The 17,634-nt window shown below is 44.6% G+C and overlaps 1 protein-coding gene across 4 annotated transcripts in view; it reads right to left on the bottom strand.

Moving 5' to 3' along the window:
• Nucleotides 1-1,260: 1,260 nt before the first annotated feature.
• LOC121647360 (septin-7-like) overlaps nucleotides 1,261-17,634 on the bottom strand; it is a 51,828-nt gene continuing 35,454 nt past the window's right edge. For 2 of the 4 annotated variants that reach the window (XM_041996707.1, XM_041996708.1), the window contains exons 4-14: nucleotides 16,190-16,290; nucleotides 15,973-16,107; nucleotides 14,117-14,234; nucleotides 13,722-13,814; nucleotides 12,814-12,910; nucleotides 11,575-11,586; nucleotides 8,503-8,554; nucleotides 7,961-8,086; nucleotides 7,644-7,779; nucleotides 4,081-4,226; nucleotides 1,261-3,322 (exon numbers count right to left, since the gene is read on the bottom strand). In XM_041996707.1, the coding sequence (XP_041852641.1) occupies nucleotides 3,283-3,322; nucleotides 4,081-4,226; nucleotides 7,644-7,779; nucleotides 7,961-8,086; nucleotides 8,503-8,554; nucleotides 11,575-11,586; nucleotides 12,814-12,910; nucleotides 13,722-13,814; nucleotides 14,117-14,234; nucleotides 15,973-16,107; nucleotides 16,190-16,290 (1,056 nt within the window). In that variant the 3' untranslated portion in view covers nucleotides 1,261-3,282. The remainder of the gene's footprint in view (nucleotides 3,323-4,080; nucleotides 4,227-7,643; nucleotides 7,780-7,960; nucleotides 8,087-8,502; nucleotides 8,555-11,574; nucleotides 11,587-12,813; nucleotides 12,911-13,721; nucleotides 13,815-14,116; nucleotides 14,235-15,972; nucleotides 16,108-16,189; nucleotides 16,291-17,634) is intronic. The other 2 variants (XM_041996709.1, XM_041996710.1) reach the window with 1 other exon arrangement.

The raw sequence follows: 17,634 nt of genomic DNA, 5'->3' as shown, positions 1-17,634 counted from the left end.
GAAGGGCCGGAACTCTTCGCCCCATCCTAATCAGTGTATCAACTCCTAATAAATGGAGACCCATTAACCGGTACATCTCATTAGGAGATTATTGAATTTCCAAAAATCAATTTATGGCATCCTCATCGATTTAAGCATAAATAAAAGATTAAACCAATGATTACAGTATATCAATTATTATATTTTTATTTTGGGATTCTTAACAAAATTTAAAATAAAAGTTTTTCATGTTGTAAAAAAGTGTGTCTGTATATTGATGGTTTCTTACCTGGATCCTGTTTTTAGATCTCGGCACTGCTGTGGAAAGGCTCTGTCACCTTTGGTTTTCAGCCATGTTTGCTTCACAACCAGCAGACTCTGCTCACGTGATCCCAGGGACCTGCTACAAACCTAAGACTGCAAAAGGTCACTTTTATAAACTGGTGCTTGATCATTTAAAGCTTTATATGTTAAAACCTCATTTTTAAACAACTCTGTAATGAACAGAGTGCCAGTGCAGCTGGATTAGTATAGGGGTGAAACATGACATGGAAGATTTTATTAGCCTTGCGCAGCGTTCTGGACAACCTGAAGACATTCCTGAGATTTTTTTTTTTACTTAAATGTGAAAGTAGTTACAAAAGTAAAGATGTGATAAAATGAAGGCATAGTCATATGTAGTCCCCGAAATACACTCACTAAAAAATATGGTTTCCCCACATTATCTTAAATCTAATGTAGTGCTACCATAGAACTAGATTAGGACTCTTATGTAGCAACCTTACATTACATTAGTAGCTGTATCTGAACAGGAACTAAATCTCCTCTGGAAATATGTAACGACGTGTCAGTATTTCTAAAAAAAATCAATAATTAGTAAATTTAGTTTACACTGCTGTAGTGATACTGGTGATCCATGCAGGTCTGGAAAGATGTTTGTTCTCTTCCAATGACTTGCTACTCAGGCCCCTCCTGTAGCTCTGCCCCAGAAGTGAAGCACGGTGGTGGCAGCATCATAGGACGGAGTGGATCTCAACAGCAGTAATGCGCAGATTGAAGGAAAAAGAGATGTAATGCTTAAATGTGATAAGAAATAAAATGAAGTTTCTGAAGCTACTGTTAATCGGGTCGTTCAAAGAACCCATGACTGCCATAAAAATGATCTGATTCAGTATTTATTAAAATGTATCACTGTTCTCAAATTCTTTAATCCATTAAAAAGATTCTAAATGATTTTCTCATGTGGATATTTAAAAAATAAATAGTTGTGGACATCAACAATTAAAGCACAACTGAACTTTTAATATCAACCATGAAGTCAGGGACAGAACAAACTTTAAAAGAAACAACCAAAACACATTTTATGAAAAAAAATGACAAAAATACATTAAATGTTTCGAAGAGTTGGGCTGTTACAAACGACCTTGTAGGACCACAGAATAGCATTTATCAGAGAAATTGGGAATAATGGAGCAGTCCTGAGGTGTACCCATTGGCATATTATTACATAATAGTCATCCTCTGAAAATAATGGCATTAGTCATTGCTGCAAGTTCTGGAAAAACAAAACTAAACCAAATATTTATAGATATGGTTTGATCTGTTTTGATAAAACCTTAGGAAAAAATCCTTAAGCAACTATTTTAAGTAGAAGACAAGAAAGTATATTTATTATTGGGAAAAGGATTTTCTGAAAAAGAAAGTTCTCTATTAAAAGGTTGTTAGTACATTTTCTGACTTCTATTTCTGAAGACATAAAAAGCAATAAAAGAAAAGCCACCAAGGAGCCTCTAGTGGATAATAGACATTTGGATTTCCATCATGACCAGATCAGTATTTCAGGTTCTGAAGGTGAAAGATTTTCCCTTTAACATTTTGCTTTAAATTTTATATGAACAGTTGAACTACTGCCCCACAGAAAATGACAGATTAATTAAAAGCCACTTAACCAAAGTACAACAGATTTTATTTCTTCAACCGTACATAGAGTATCATTAATATCATATGAAAATAAAACATTACAACTCTGAGGAAGAACAATAAAGGTTCAACTGCATGAACAATATTCTTTATGACCGGTTAGCTGAAGGTAGTGTTTATACATATTTTGACAGTTTGGCCCAAAAAAGAAAGAAGTAGAAACACCTGGACATCAGAGCTCACGTCAGTGACGACACCATCAGGTACGTCACAACATAAAACACATTAGGTTTTAGTTTCAGACACCGAAGAGGCTTCGCATACGTCTACCGAGCACTCAGCCAGTGTGACACATTTTACCTCCGTTAGTTTCCAATGAAACAGACTCGCCGCAGCCCACACGGACTGCTCGTGTAAATCTTCCCTGCTCGACAATTTTATTCATGTAGCAGTTTGTAAATGTTGGAAACATTTTTATTAGCAAATTTATCATTAAAAAAGACCCTTTTTAACCCTTCAACTTTATTCCAAATATACATTTTCTAAAAAGACATTTTTAATCAAATGATGTATTAGCCAACACAAATAACTTTATTAAACTTAACGCCGATTCCAAGCCTGCTCGCCAGACAGCTTCACAAAAATGTTCACACTTGAAGAAAATTTGACTTAAATCATATTTATTGAGACAAGATTGCAAGAAAATTTTATTTTTGTGAAGATGTTATTGACACATTTAATAAGTTCATTGACTGATAAAATTAAAAAATCCTGAGAATGACTTAATTCTGAGGCTAGCGTATGCTAAACAGTATTAGCATGTTCCTTGCTGGCAAGCATTTAGCCAGCAGGCTACGTTAGCACGTCAGGCAGCTCTACAAGCAGCTCTGTGATGTTTCTGATGTGTCCTGGCCTCCTTTCCACCCGACCTTCTTCTATCTGATTAAATTACTCTCGCTCACTTCACGCTCTCTTCTCCTGCCGTGCTATCGAGGAGATCTGTGTGTTTTATTGTGTTTTAAGTCTTGACAGCAATAAAAGAAACAGTTTATCTGCAGCTGTGGACACCTGGAGAGCAAACAGCTAGAACATGTAGAAACGTTGACACTGCTGTCAGCTCAAAGGAACTTGGCTTCACCTCTTTGTCAGGAAAACAGGAAACAGAATTCTACAAACATGCATTCCCCATGAAAATGAAACACTTTCCACAGATGCGGTAAAACCTGCAGCGAGGAGATTGTATACTTGGGTCGAGTTATGGGGGTTGTTATGGCATGACTTGAAGGTTATTTCTGGTTGTGTGTGTTCGGAGGACCACTCTACAGAGGGGATGAAGAGGAAAAGGAGTTTGTGTAAAACTGAAGCAAGATGTTGGGTCCCTCTTCAGAAGATTTTCCCTTTCTTCTTGTTCTTTTCCATCGTCCTGTAAGAAAAGAAAAACAGAATCGTTTACAGTTCCAACATCTATTCTGCCGTGTTGACGTCTCATATCTCCAGTTTCTGTGCACGCTGGTGTTATTTCGTGTTTTTGGTGTATGTCTGTGGCAGTGTTGCAGGTCTGCTGCATTTTTAGTTTCTATGTAGACACATTTCTTTATGGAAAGCTTTTTAAAAACTACATCTGCTCCGTTGCCTGAAACTCAGCTTCTGATTTCTGCTTTGGAGGAAGCAGCAAAAACCAAACGAGTTGTAGAAGCAGCTTTGAATAATTTCAAGTCATTTTCAGGTTGATTTTATGACAAGTCAGAACATAAATAAGTAAATTATGACTTTCTGCAACAGCAACATTCATAAAACTGGGTTTAATAAAAAAGAGATATATTTTAGCTTGTTGATACATTATTTAATCTGCCTTTAATCCATCATCATTAATTACTAATTTATGCAACTAATGGGTAAAACATATTGCTGTAAATACTGAATGAGACGTAAACTAATGCTTGACGAGTATCTTGCTGCAAAAACAATGCGTTTAAAGAATAACATGCTCATAATAATAAAAAGCACCAGCTTCAAATGTTGATAAAATATTTACCAAAAGCTCAATTTTGGTTAGGTTTAGTAGAAAATCTTGTGATTTCTGAGATTAACTTTGATAACGTTTTTCATTAGTTAAAACTGTGTTCAGATGAGCCGACAGCAGCAAAACGCGACGTTAAGCTTCAAGTTAATGTTACTGACTTGGAGGCGTCCAGTTTCTGCTGCTCCAGGATCCTCTGCTGAGCCTCCCAACTGTTTTTCTCCTCCTCAAACACCCGCCGCTTCTCCTCCAGCTCTTTATACTGCGCCTCCAAGTTTCTCTTCATCTGCTCGTGTCGTCGTTCAAGCTGAGGATCAAAATATCACAGTTACTCAAACTCATCAGAGCTGACCTCACCACAAGACTAACTGCCTATAACCCGCAGTTATCCGGTGGGATGTGCCCGGAACACCTCACCAGGGAGACGTCCAGGAGGCATCCTAACCAAATGCCTGAGCCACCTCATCTGGCTCCTCTCAATGTGGAGGAGCAGCGGCTCTACTCTGATCCCGTCCCGGATCACCGAGCTTCTCACCCTATCTCTAAGGGAGAGCTTTACCTTTTGGCTCAGCTCCTTCTTCACCACGACAGACCGATGCAGAGTCTGCATCACTGCAGACGCCGCACCGATCTGCAAAGAGCAGAGACCCAATCCTGAGGCCACCAAATCGGATCCCCTCAACACCTCGGCTGCACCTAGAAATTATGTCCATAAAAGTTAAGAACAGAATCGGTGACAAAGGGCAGCCTTGGCGGAGCCCAACCCTCACTGGAAATGATTCTGATTTACTGCTGGCAATGCAGACCAAGCTCTGACACTGGTCGTACAGGGACCGGACAGCTCGTACAAGTGGGTCTGGCACTCCATTCTCCCGGAGGGGGACACGGTCGAATGTGTCCACAATCTACATGTCCACAAAGCACATGTAGATTGGGTGGGCAAACTCCCATGCCCCCTCAAAGAACCTGAAGAGGGTGTGGAGCTGGTCCACTGTTCCACGACCGAGACGAAAACCACACTTCTCCTCCTCAATCCGAGGTTCGACTATCCGACAGACCCTCCTCTCCAGCACCCCCGAATAGACCTTACCGGGGAGGCTGAGGAGTGTGATCCCCCTGTAGTTGGAGCACACCCTCCGGTCCCCCTTTTTGAAGAGGGGGACCACCACCCCAGTCTGCCAGTCCAGAGGAACTGTCCCCAATGTCCACGCGATGCTGCAGAGGCTTGCCAACCAAGACAGCCCTACAGCATCTAGAGCCCTAAGGAACTCTAGGCGGACCTCATCCACCCCCGGGGCCTTGCCACCGAGGAGCTTTTTAACCACCTCAGCGACCTCAGCCCCAGAGATGGGAGGGCCAACACCAGCTACCCCAGACTCTGCTTCCTCATCGGAAGATGTGTTGGTGGGATTGAGAAGGTCTTCGAAGTATTCCCTCCACCGCCTCACAACGTCCCGAGTCGAGGTCAGCAGCACCCCATCCCAACTGTACACAGTGTTGACGGAGCACTGCTTTCCCCTCCTCAGCTGCCGGATGGTGGACCAGAATCTCCTTGAAGTTCTCCAGAAGTCATTCTCCATGGCTTCTCCAAACTCCTCCCACGCCGGAGTTTTTGCCTTAGCGACCGCCGAAGCCGTGCTCCACTTAGCTCGCCAATACCCATCAGCTGCCTCTGGAGTCCCACAGGCCAAAAAGGCCCGATAGGACTCCTTCAGTTGACGGCATCCCTTACTGCCGGTGTCCACCAACGAGTTTGGGGGTTACTGCCACAACAGGCACCGATGACCGATGACTTACGGACACAGCTGCAGCTGGCCGCCTCGACAATAGAGGCACGGAACACACCCCATTCGGACTCAATGTCCCCCGTCTCACCCGGGACATGGTTGAAGCTCTGCTGGAGATGGGAGTTGAAACTCTTTCAGATGGGATTCCGCCAGACGTTCCCAGCAGACCCTCACAACACGCTTGGGTTTGCCAGGCCTGACCGGCATCCTCTCCCATCCTCTGAGCCAACTCACCACCAGGTAGTGATCAGTTGACAGCTCTGCCCCTCTCTTCACCCGAGTGTCCAGGACATGCGGCCGTAAGCCTGACGACACGACTACAAAGTCGATTATCAAACTGCGGCCTAGAGTGTCCTGGTGCCAAGTGCACATGTGGGCACTCTTATGTCTGAACAAAGTGTTTGTTTTGGACAGTCCATAATGAGCACAGAAGTCCAACATCAAAACACCACTCGGATTTAGATTAGGGGGGCCGTTCCTCCCAACCACGTCCCTCGAGGTCTAGCTGTCATTGCCCACATGAGCATTGAAATGCCCCAGCAGAACGAGGGAGTCCCCGTAAGGAGTGCTCTCCAACACCCCCTCCAAGGACTCTAAAAAGGGTGGGTACTCTGAACTGCTATTTGGTGCATAAGCACAAACAACAGTCAGGACCCGTCCCCCCACCCGAAGGCGGAGGGAGGCTACCCTTTCGTCTACCAGGGTAAACCCCAACGTACAGGCGCCAAGTGGGGGGCAATGAGCATGCCCACACCTGCTCGGCGCCTCTCACCGGGAGCAACTCCTGAATGGAAGAGGGTCCAGCCCCTCTCAAGGACAGTGGTTCCAGAGCCCAAGCCGTGCGTCGAGGTGAGTCCAACTATATCTAGCCGGAACTGCTCAACCTCACGCACCAGCTCAGGCTCCTTTCCCCCCAGAGAGGTGACATTCCACGTCCCTAGAGCTAGCTTTTGCAGATGAGGATCAGACCGTCAGGGTACCCGCCTCTGGCAGCCGCCCAGCTCACACTGCAACCGACACCTATGGCCCCTCCTGCAGGTGGTGAGCCCACGTGAGGGGAGGCCCATGTCACCCTTTCGGGCTGAGCCAGACCGGGCCCCATGGGCAAAGGCCCGGCCACCAAGGGCTCGCCTGTGTGCCCCACCTCCTGGCCTGGCTCCAGAGGGGGGCCCCGGTGACCCACGTCCGGGCAAGGGAAACCTTGTTCCTTGTTTTTTTCATCATCATAAAGGTGATTTGAGCCCTAACCAGTTTCATCTGGTCCCTCCCATAGACACCTGTTTGCCATAAGTGACCCTACCAGGGGCATGAGCCCCCGACAACATAGCCGCTAGGATCATCAGGATGCACAAACTCTTCCACCACGATAAGGTGGCAGCTCAGGGAGGCGTAACCCGCCAATAACCCAACCTAACTGCCCAGAACCCACCCATAACCCACCCTAACCACCCATAACACTCCCTTAACCGCCTATAACCCACCCTAACCACTACCAGCGTTATTATGTGAAGCTCCAGGGATATGAAGCTGACTATCTGTTTTGAGCTGATGTTCCTTTATCTTTAATACTTTGATATAATTGAAAAATACTTAAGAAAAACATAATGGGGGGAAATGTGATACAAACAGCGTCAATAATTGCTCATTTTCTAAACAACCATTTAGTCCCTCCATGAGTCCGAGAAGCTCCTCCTGCTGCTGTCCATCACTTAGCATTTCCTCGTTTACGGAGATCTTTTCTCCGCCTAGTCTGCCACATCTCTGGTGATGTTTCATTTGTTGGCTTGTGTACAGCCTCATCAAACATGCCTCACACATTAATTTAACATTATTTCTTTACCTTAGAAATTTAAAATATTAGCTTTTGATAGAAGGGTGTTTAACTAAAACAGCAGATGTTGCTGACTTCCCGAAATCTGCATCAGTCATGCACCAACCTCGGCTTCTGAATCCTTCAGTTTCTGCTTCTTCTCTTTAACTTTCATTTCAAAGACTTGCTCCATTTCTGCCTCCATTTTCTTCATCTTCATCACATGCTCCCTGCGCTCCTCCTCCATCTGAGCCAGCGGACTCCTGCGGATCATGGAAACAAAGTTAAAGACCGGCATCAAACTGCTCTCATGCTGCATTCTGGCACAGAAACGCATGAAAATGCTAAAAGCTACGAGGACACAGGTTAGTTCTAGCTGAATGTCGGAAAACGGAGAAAACAAATGATTTACCATCAGTCTGATTGTGATCATTGAGGCCTTACTTGGTGAGTTGTCCCTTAGTCTTGGAGGTATCTACGCCATTGCAGGTGACGGCAGCAAGTTTCTTACTGCGGTAGTTCTCGTAGTGAACGTTGTTGGTGACGTCTTTTAGATCCTGCATGTGGGTGCTACGGTACAGGAACAAATGTTTTACACAACAAACCAGAACCGTGGTAAATATACACAGCAGGAGGATGACAGCAGAATTTAGGAATTTTGATTATTTCAGGGGTGTCCACGGTGGGTCCTGGAGGACCACAGCTGGACACCCCTGCTCTATATGCACCATCTGAACCAATGCTGAGGTTAAAGCAACTTTCACATGTAAGTCGCTTTGGATAAAAGCGTATGCTACATGACAGTAGAATAGTAGAACAGAATCAAATGCAGGAGAAAGAAGTTCAGCTTAGCTGTTACAGCTACGCCACCTGAGAAGTAATGATTGTAAAATATTACTGCGGCTGGAAGCATGAACTACTCTGAGTCCGTGGTTGGACTGGAAAACAAGCGTAGCTGGTGTGAAATGGCGCTGGCGGCGTCTCACCGGATCAACATGTTGCGTAACACGGTGAAGTCGCAGTGCTCTCCGTTCTCCACTGTAATAGGAGCAGAGGGAGACAAACATGCATCATGACAACTCATCGTCACAACGATTTAGTCTTGAAGGAAACTGAGCTACAAACTGAATGGACAGCATAACGCCTACAATTGCGTCTGTGGTGCAAAGGCAGCCCAGCAGAGAAGCAACACGACTTAGGGTGTTATTTACAGTATATAAAACACAACAATGTGTAAACGAACAACAGACAGACGTTATAAAAGGAAGGAGAATTTATTTTCAAGTGCTTAAACAAACAATCTGAGCCGTGGAAGCAGATTAATAGAAAACAAAGAGCAACGGACATGAGGCTTTGATCTGATAGGATCGTTTCAGTCCGAACTTTAACTTGCAGTGCTAACAGCAGAAACTAAATGTACGACTGCTGCGTTATTTATGCTGCTTAACTTCTATCAATACACTTTATGTACTTCTTGTTTAGCCAAATCAGTGAAGAGTCCCAATGAAATAAATCTGTCATGAACTGTCATCAGTAGTGCTGGACACGTAGGACATGGTGGATTTATTGAGAATAATTGGTAAAGAAAAAAAATCTGTTACACTGGCTGACAAACAGACTAAGCTGTATGATGAAAACTGAAAACAACTAAAAGATCATGAAACGCGTCACAGACATGAAGCTAATTCAGGAATGAACAACTTCAGTTCGGCCAGCAGGACCTGCAGCTTCAGCTAGCCGAGTCATACGGGAATAAATAACATCCCGTTAACAGTGAAACCTCCTATCCAATCACAGCCCTCTCTGCTGGACCTACAGATGCTAGAACAAAGAGGACATGGTACAGTTAGAAGCTTGTGAGTTTTCACTGAGACAACAAACACAAGGTTACGGGGTCAGATGGGATTCTGGAAAAGGACTGCAGATAAACTGCTGCTGAGGTTGCAGGTGGGAGATCTCCAGCCTTCTTCATCAAAAATGCTGTTCCTTTCAGATTAACCTCCGACCAACTCAGCAGTCAACCATCACCAGGGAACGAAGGAGGAGGACGGACACCTTACCATTGATGAAACTTAGGCTGTCCGGCCCCTTGGCATCCCAAGCCAGCCACTGACCTCCTGTCTCTTCTAGAGGAGGGAGCTCTGACGGGGGGAGGGTATGGTTTTTCAGTTACTGTCTGCACCCAGCAGAGGCTTAAATCTGGGTCTGGAGCAGCTGGGTTAGTCACGGCCCAGACTTGGCCCAGAACCGGACTGTCTTTGGCCCAGATTCAGCCTGGATCAACATTATAACCTGCATGTGTCCAAGCCGACTGACTAACAGCGCAGGGCTTGTAGAGGGATGGGTGGGGATGAGGGTTTATATCTATGCATGACCAGCTGGGGGCGCAAGCCTCGATGAGGGAAGAGGTGGAGGAGCTCGGTGGGGTCAGAGGTCAAAGGGAAAAAAAGATCAGGTTGGAACTAAGCTTACATCTTATGCTTTTATAAATGGCACAACACCTGATTCATTCCGATTTCTTATTTTTAATTTATCATGTTTTATTAATTTAAATATTTTTAATTAACAAATTACGGATCCATAAAGGTCAACTGTCTTAGCAAATCAGGTGTTTTGCTTCTATGTACTAGCAGAGTTTCTTTAGGCCGTGATGATGAACCTTTATTTAAACATGCATACGTGTTGTTGTGCAAGATGTTTGTCTAACAGGAAAATTCCACGTATGAGTGAGAATTCATGATTCAAGCCACCAAAACAACTTCAATGAGCTGCTACATGCCCTTCTGGAAAGTTCCAACTCACCATTAACTGTTTAATGAAGCTATGAGCAAAGCGTTAGGATGGTGGATCCCAGTCCTTGGTCCGGTGAGACCTGTGCATCGTCCTCGCCCTGCACCCCCATTCAGCCGAGCTTAGCTGCTTGGCGAAGTAGGGCGGACATTTTAACTGTGTTTTACACCACGGGAGCAAAGAAGGGAACCCCAGAGTTAGAGTGCAGCTTTTGCTGGAGCTCAGCCTCCAGTTCTCTCCATGACTATCAGACCTGGGACAAAACTTCTAATCTCTGAGCAGATTGTGGACGGAAATCTCTTAAAATGTCCTAAAAAAGAAACTCCTGCTTTTATAGGCTTGGTCTTACTTTTATCACCATGTTTTAATCGCTATTAAAGCTGACGGCTCAGATCTGGAAACACCAGAGTTGCACTGATTAAGATTAAAATCAGCGTTTCTCAAACGTTTTTTCTACACAAAGCGTTTATCTCCCCATTCCAGAAATAAAACCAACATGGAAATATGACTCATGATCTGGGTTAAACTCCAGATACGGACCCCTGGACTATCAGAATGAGCCGGCTCACGGCTCGGGTCTGAAATAAAACGTCCTGTTTCCAGATCTTACTGATAAAAGTAAAACTAAAGCTAAATTTTTATCACACTGATATAACGATTCTAGAAGTAATCCTTCATGTGAACCTAAAAGATCTTTGGCCCCAAGTTTCCTTTGAAAACTGAGAGAGTATAACCTGAACAAGCTGCATCATGTTGGTTTACCTGAACGAGAACTCCCACCTGGCGGTGCATCCTCTGTTTTAGCTCCACATAAACAACGTTTAAATTCGGACCTCCTCCATTTCTTTTGGGTTAGTTAATGAAGAAGTCGGCAATGATAAGAAACTTCAGGTTAGGGCTGGAGGCTACACCTGGGGCTACACCTGAGGCTACACCTGGGGCTACACCTGGGGCTACACCTGGGGCTACACCTGAGGCTACACCTGAGGCTGAGGTATATCAGGTTCACATGAAGGATTTAGGTTTATGTTTTTTTAAACACCTAAATAATGCTCCACATTGGCCCATTTTGGAGCCTGGGAGACTGGAAGCGAAGCCCAGGTCTGACTGGTTTGACCATCAGCCGAATGATGAGACAGCACAGCAACAAAAAGGTGAAGGGAAGGCGGGATGGGGGGTCCTGACAGGAGGGGCTGGATTAACCTCCGGGAGGGATGGAGTGGGGGAGAAAATGAGGTTGAAATAAAGTGAAAGATGGTTTTGTTTACCAAAAATGCCCTCTGTCAGTCATGGAACAGAATAAACAAAGAAAAATAAAGACAAAAGGAAAAAAGAGAGAAAAGAATGAAATAGTGAAAGACTGATAACCGGTCAACCACAGAGCAACAGAAAGGCTGTTTAGAGGACAGAAACAGTTTACCACCTTCCAAACGAACATCCTAAGAGCAGGAACGATGAAAATCATCCTTTTCCAGAATCCCGATCGGGATTAGACCCATGGCTCCAGAAGGAGGGGGTTCGGAAAGAAGGGGTGGGTGCATCACACGAGCAACCGGATAACATCATACTTGTCAAAATGCAAAAGCTCACCCGTCATCCGCCTGGCTTCATTAGGACACGTGGTTAGAATGACTTATAAACTGTATTATGCTGCATGGATACCGGTGGGAGGAACAGGATTCCATCAGAATGTGAGCACGCTCAAAAAAAGACTCACCAATAACACACAATGTCCACAGGGTCTCTCCAGTCTTATAAAAACTAAATCAATCACCAAAATCCACATAAAATGTCATGAAATGCATCTTTTTAAAAGGCCATATTTCATCTCAGATAATCCTATTCTGTAAGGACTTGCAGTCAGGAACAGCTCTCCTGTCGCCACCTTCCATCCAAAGTTCCCAGAACCTTTTGTTCAGCCCATGGTTAATGGTTTCCTCTGAAACAAGGCCTTATTGTGTTGTTTTTGGCTGATTTGAAGCAAAAGAAGAACAATCTCACCAACATCTACCGTACTTTTTCTGGCAGATTAAAAATGCTGCAGTTGTATTAACCCTTTCAGTCAAGTTAAGCCCCTTTTCCCTCTAAATACACCCCTGAGCAATTAGGAAGGTTCTTAAAAAGTCCTTAACAAGTTAACCTGAACTCTATTTCATCCTGAACCGGTTTGCATTTCATCTGATACTGACATATAAATGTTTCCCTACTTTACATTTTGACAAGTCCTTTTATTACCCGGCTGAAAACACACAGGGGATCACGGTGGTGGACAGGAAAAACCGAGCTCCGTCCAATCCAACACGGATGACGACGCTCCAACACATCACCCTTCAAACAGTAACATGCTCATCTTCTTTATCATACAGTCAGAATGCCGTGACGTGCACCAGGTAAAACCAGGACAACAGGACATCCCCTCAGAAACATTCTACCATCTTGCCGGCTTCTTGGCTGCTTTAACAGTGACAGCTGTCTCCTTGTCTGGTCCTGGACCAGGGTGGACCTACCTTCTGCCACGCCCCATGGATACTGCCGCCCTCGAACCTTCTTGCCGTTCACTTCAACCACCACGTTGCTGCCAACCACCGCCAGCGGCATCTTCTCCTGGAACAAGAACAACGGAGAACATAAGTGGACATCTTCTTCACAAGATCCAGAACAGACCCAAGGGCTTGATCTGGATCACCGAGTGGCGAACATCTTCACATCCTGGGCTGTACGTCTCATCTCGTGCAGAGATACTGGAAGGAGAAGAAGCTAACCAAATAGAAAATAAGATCACATTGTTGATTTATGACTGATTTGCATTTTGATGGGGAAAAAGTGACCTGTCCAGGTAATCTGTCCAAGAGACCTGTACGGGAGACATGTTCAGGAGACCTGTCCGGAAAACCGGTCCAACTAATCTGTCCGGGAGATCTGTCCAGGTAATCTGTCTTAGACACATGTTCGGGTGACCTGTCCAGGAGATCTGTCTGAAAGACCTGTCCCGGTGACCTGTCCTGGAAACATGTCTTGGTGACCTATCCAGGTAATATGTCCTGGAGACATGTCCAGTTGATCTGTCCAGGACACCTGTCCATGTGATCTGTCCAGGTGTACCATCCCTTTCACTTGCTGGGAAGGCCCCAGCTTCCGTGCAACCTGTGAGTTGAATAAGTGGCGTAGAAAATGAATGGATGGATGAGTTACTCTACATGTGAATGGATCATTACTATGCTATCAGCATGTGAGATTAATATGTTTAGGTTGCAATGCTGGGACAGGGAGTCATATGAACAACCAATAGTAGAGGTTATTTACTGAGCTCGTGAAAACAGCTGATAATCACATGCTGCCAGCGACGAGGTAACAGCTGAAGCTAATATGATGCTGGTATCAGTCAGACGTTTCATCTTCCTCTGCAGGGCATTACCTTGATCTTTCTAATGAGCTTGTTGTCTTCGTCATCCTCGGTGTCTGGGAATTCATAAATTTTTATTTTGTGCTCCTGTATCTCTTTCATTATCTGAAAGGCAGAGAAAGTAATCAACATGAAAACAATGCACAGAATTACTCTGGACTTTACAGCAAACTTTATTCTAAACTTTATCTCATTTCAATGTGGAAAGATATAAACTTCAGGAGTTTTACCTGCCAACATAAATGAACCATTACTTTTATTTAATCTCTGCAATAAGGAGCCAAACTTCCTGGTTTCCTCCCGAGACAGCAGCTTATCCATCTGCTGCTCACCAACATCAAACCACCTTAATGGAAGCTGTGCAGAATCAGTTAGAGCCTGTTCCCAATAAGCAAACACATAAATACCTGTTTCTTGAACAGCTGGCACTCCTCAGGGGTCAGAGTGTCGGCTTTCGCAATTAGAGGAATCACGTTGACTTTGTCATGGAGTCTCTTCATGAACTCGATGTCCAGCGGCTTCAGGCTGAAGATGCAAGAAAGAAAAACATGAGTTCAACATGATCTTGTTTATCTGACAGACAGGTGAGGAACACCTCCCCAGTAAGTTTTCCTTTAAGTTTTGATCTGAGCCTTTCACCCCTAACATGAGATAGTTTGCAGGATAGAAACAGGATACACAACCTTTTATTGTGCAGATGCACCCACAGAAATTTAATTAGACATCTCTTAAAATCAGCCCACTACTTCTGTCTGTGTGAGGACTGATCTGTGTCTGCTCTGGAACTCATCATGGGAATTAATTCATCAGAATGAATCTAAAGAAAAAGTGCTGCGCTTTGACTGCATGGCTTCACAAAGAAAATGCAGTTCAGTAGGCCACCAGCAGAGGGCCACAGAAAACTATGCATGAAATGCAGCTGATGGAAAAAGACGTAAAGAAGCAAACTGAGCAGAAGTGAATGTCCACCACAGGGTCTCCATCACTGGGTAAGAAGCGAGTCTTCTGTTCAATGAATCCTTTAGACTGTGTGGAGGACAGCAAGTAAATGCCTACATTAATGCAGTTATTTTCATTATGTGGATGCTAATGATGCACACTGTGGACATGACTGCCATGCTAGGAATGTAGAAAAACTAAGAGGGTAAAGAAACAGCTGTTGGGAGGTTCAGCAGGTCACAGAAGAACATCGAAAGAACACAAAGTATTAACAAGCAATGAGAATGAGGTTGGGGTTTGTGTACATCCAGCAGAGAGAAGTGCTGAAAGCAGCTTCAGATAAAACTGGAGTCAGGGAGTCTGAGTTGGGAGAGACTCATGGGCTGCAGAAATCCTGAATGTACAAGAACATCTGTGATCTCAAAGACAGTGGAGTGGTTTTACGAAGCAGCAGAAGGCACTTTGACTGGAGAAAGCTGGAAGTTCTTGGGCATCCGGGGGAATAAACTGTTGCAGTGGAGCTTAAGTCTGCAAACACGAGCATGCTTCCTACTTTCAACACAAGATTTCTAGGATTTCCGTTTTACAGCCACGTTTCAGCTACTTCTGGAGACGGCAGCTTTAAACCGTCCTGAGATAATTACAGACGATTTAAAGGTGGGGGGGGGGGGGGGGGGGGGGGGGGGGGTCCTGTAGTGTGATGATTAACGCCAATAACGCGATATATGCAGGAGGAGTAAACCAATAACTGACTTGTCTGTATCTCTGAACGTTTATCAGAAAACTAGATGCATGGAGCGTTACAGCAAACAGGACCTGTTGTGTATTTACTCATGCAGCCATAAGAAAGGCCAGATGAGACAAACTGCGGTTCAGATAAACATTAAGGTTGTTTTGCCACATTAAGATTATTAACACGGTCATGTAACTTTAAATAAAACCTCTCACGTCACCCGTCTCTGCAGATTCCCTTTCCAGGATGGTTCAGATTCACGGAATAAACTATGGGTTTTAGCTTTTATGGATCTGCTGACTGGGGATGAGAGAGGGCAGTGTCTGCCTCTCTGAACATTCAAGGCTGCTTTGATTGGCTCATTCAGTGATGAAGCAGAAGTCTACTGAGCATGAGCAGAACTGGGTTATATAACCTTTGTGGGTCACAAACACTGGCTGGCTGCCTCTCCGACATAGAGACATGCAAACACCCTCCATCCAGTTAGACCCAGACACACATTAGTTCCACATTTAGATGCGATTTTTTCCAAATCTTGCTCATGTTTCATCTCCAGCGTCCTTTATTCCCTTCGTCTGGTGCAGGACCCACCCGTGTCCAGATGGCGCGATGAAGTACAGGCAGCAGTGAACTCTGTTGTCTGGCATGGATCTACGGTTCACCCTCGACTCGGCGTTCAGGAAGTCCTCGCACTTACTGTCGATATAGTTTATGACTGGCTGCCAGCTGGGAAGATGGAGAAAAGACAGGATTGGTGGATCAAAAACCGTTTGATGAAGCTAAAGCATTGTCGATAGTGTCCCCCCACCAGTTGCTGTTGTCGACTGCATCTCCAAACCCTGGCGTGTCCACGATGGTGAGCGTCAGCTGGACCCCTCCCTCCTTGATCAACACCTTGGATTGCTCCACCTGAAACACACACACAAAAAAAACACTTATTTTACTACACTTGTGATCAGCTGTTGCTGTGTTGATAATATGATCCAGAAAGCAGTTTGGCAGTGTGAACGTGCACACACATGCACACTGACCTACACGGCTAATTACGCAACAGGTTTCTCTCCGACTCAGAACAACGATAATGCATCATCACACCGTGAGCACGTTTAGGCCAGGAACAGATTCATATTTAACTACCAGTATGTCAGCTACGGTCCGTCATCCATCTGTATGGCAACAAACGCCAAATTTGCCTCATGTTCTTATGCATGTCCTCATTTTTATTACGTGTTATGATGATAGTCAAAGCAGGTTTATTGTCACATTTCATGTACAACAGAATTCAAAGTGCTTTACATAAAACATGAAAAGCATCATAGCAGGAAGCAATAAAGAGTTCAATAAATACAGAAAGAAAAAAGTTAAATTAAAACCGAAAAATAGAAATAAAGTTCCAGTGTGAGTAATTAACAGTTGATCTGATAAAAGGCAACAAATAGAAAAGTTTTAACCCTGATGTAAAACTGCTGAGTCAGCAGACCTGCAGGTTTCTGGGAGTTTGTTCCACATGTGAGGAGCATAAAAGCTGAGTTCTAGGATCTACTTTCCTGGTTTTAGTGAGGACTGGAGGTCGAGGATCTACTTTCCTGGTCTTAGTGAGGACTGGAGGTCTAGGATCTACGTCCCTGGTCTTAGTGAGGACTGGAGTTCTAGGATCTACTTTCCTGGTCTTAGTGAGGACTGGAGTTCTAGGATCTACTTTCCTGGTCTTAGTGAGGACTGGAGTTTCTGGGTCTACTTTCCTGGTCTGAGTGAGGACTGGAGTTCTAGGATCTACTTTCCTGGTCTTAGTGAAGACTGGAAGTCTAGGATCTACTTTCCTGGTCTTAGTGAGGACTGGAGGTCTAGGATCTACTTTCCTGGTCTTAGTGAGGACTGGAGGTCTAGGATCTACTTTCCTGGTCTTAGTGAGGACTGGAGGTCTAGGATCTACTTTCCTGGTCTTAGTGAGGACTGGAGTTCCTGGGTCTACTTTCCTGGTCTGAGTGAGGACTGGAGTTCTAGGATCTACTTTCCTGGTCTTAGTGAAGACTGGAAGTCTAGGATCTACTTTCCTGGTCTTAGTGAGGACTGGAGTTCTAGGATCTACTTTCCTGGTCTTAGTGAGGACTGGAGGTCTAGGATCTACTTTCCTGGTCTTAGTGAGGACTGGAGGTCTAGGATCTACTTTCCTGGTCTTAGTGAGGACTGGAGGTCTAGGATCTACTTTCCTGGTCTTAGTGAGGACTGGAGGTCTAGGATCTACTTTCCTGG

This window comes from Melanotaenia boesemani, chromosome 10, assembly GCF_017639745.1.
Source record: "Melanotaenia boesemani isolate fMelBoe1 chromosome 10, fMelBoe1.pri, whole genome shotgun sequence".
NCBI lineage: Eukaryota > Metazoa > Chordata > Actinopteri > Atheriniformes > Melanotaeniidae > Melanotaenia > Melanotaenia boesemani.
This window is presented reverse-complemented; position numbering and strand designations above follow the sequence as displayed.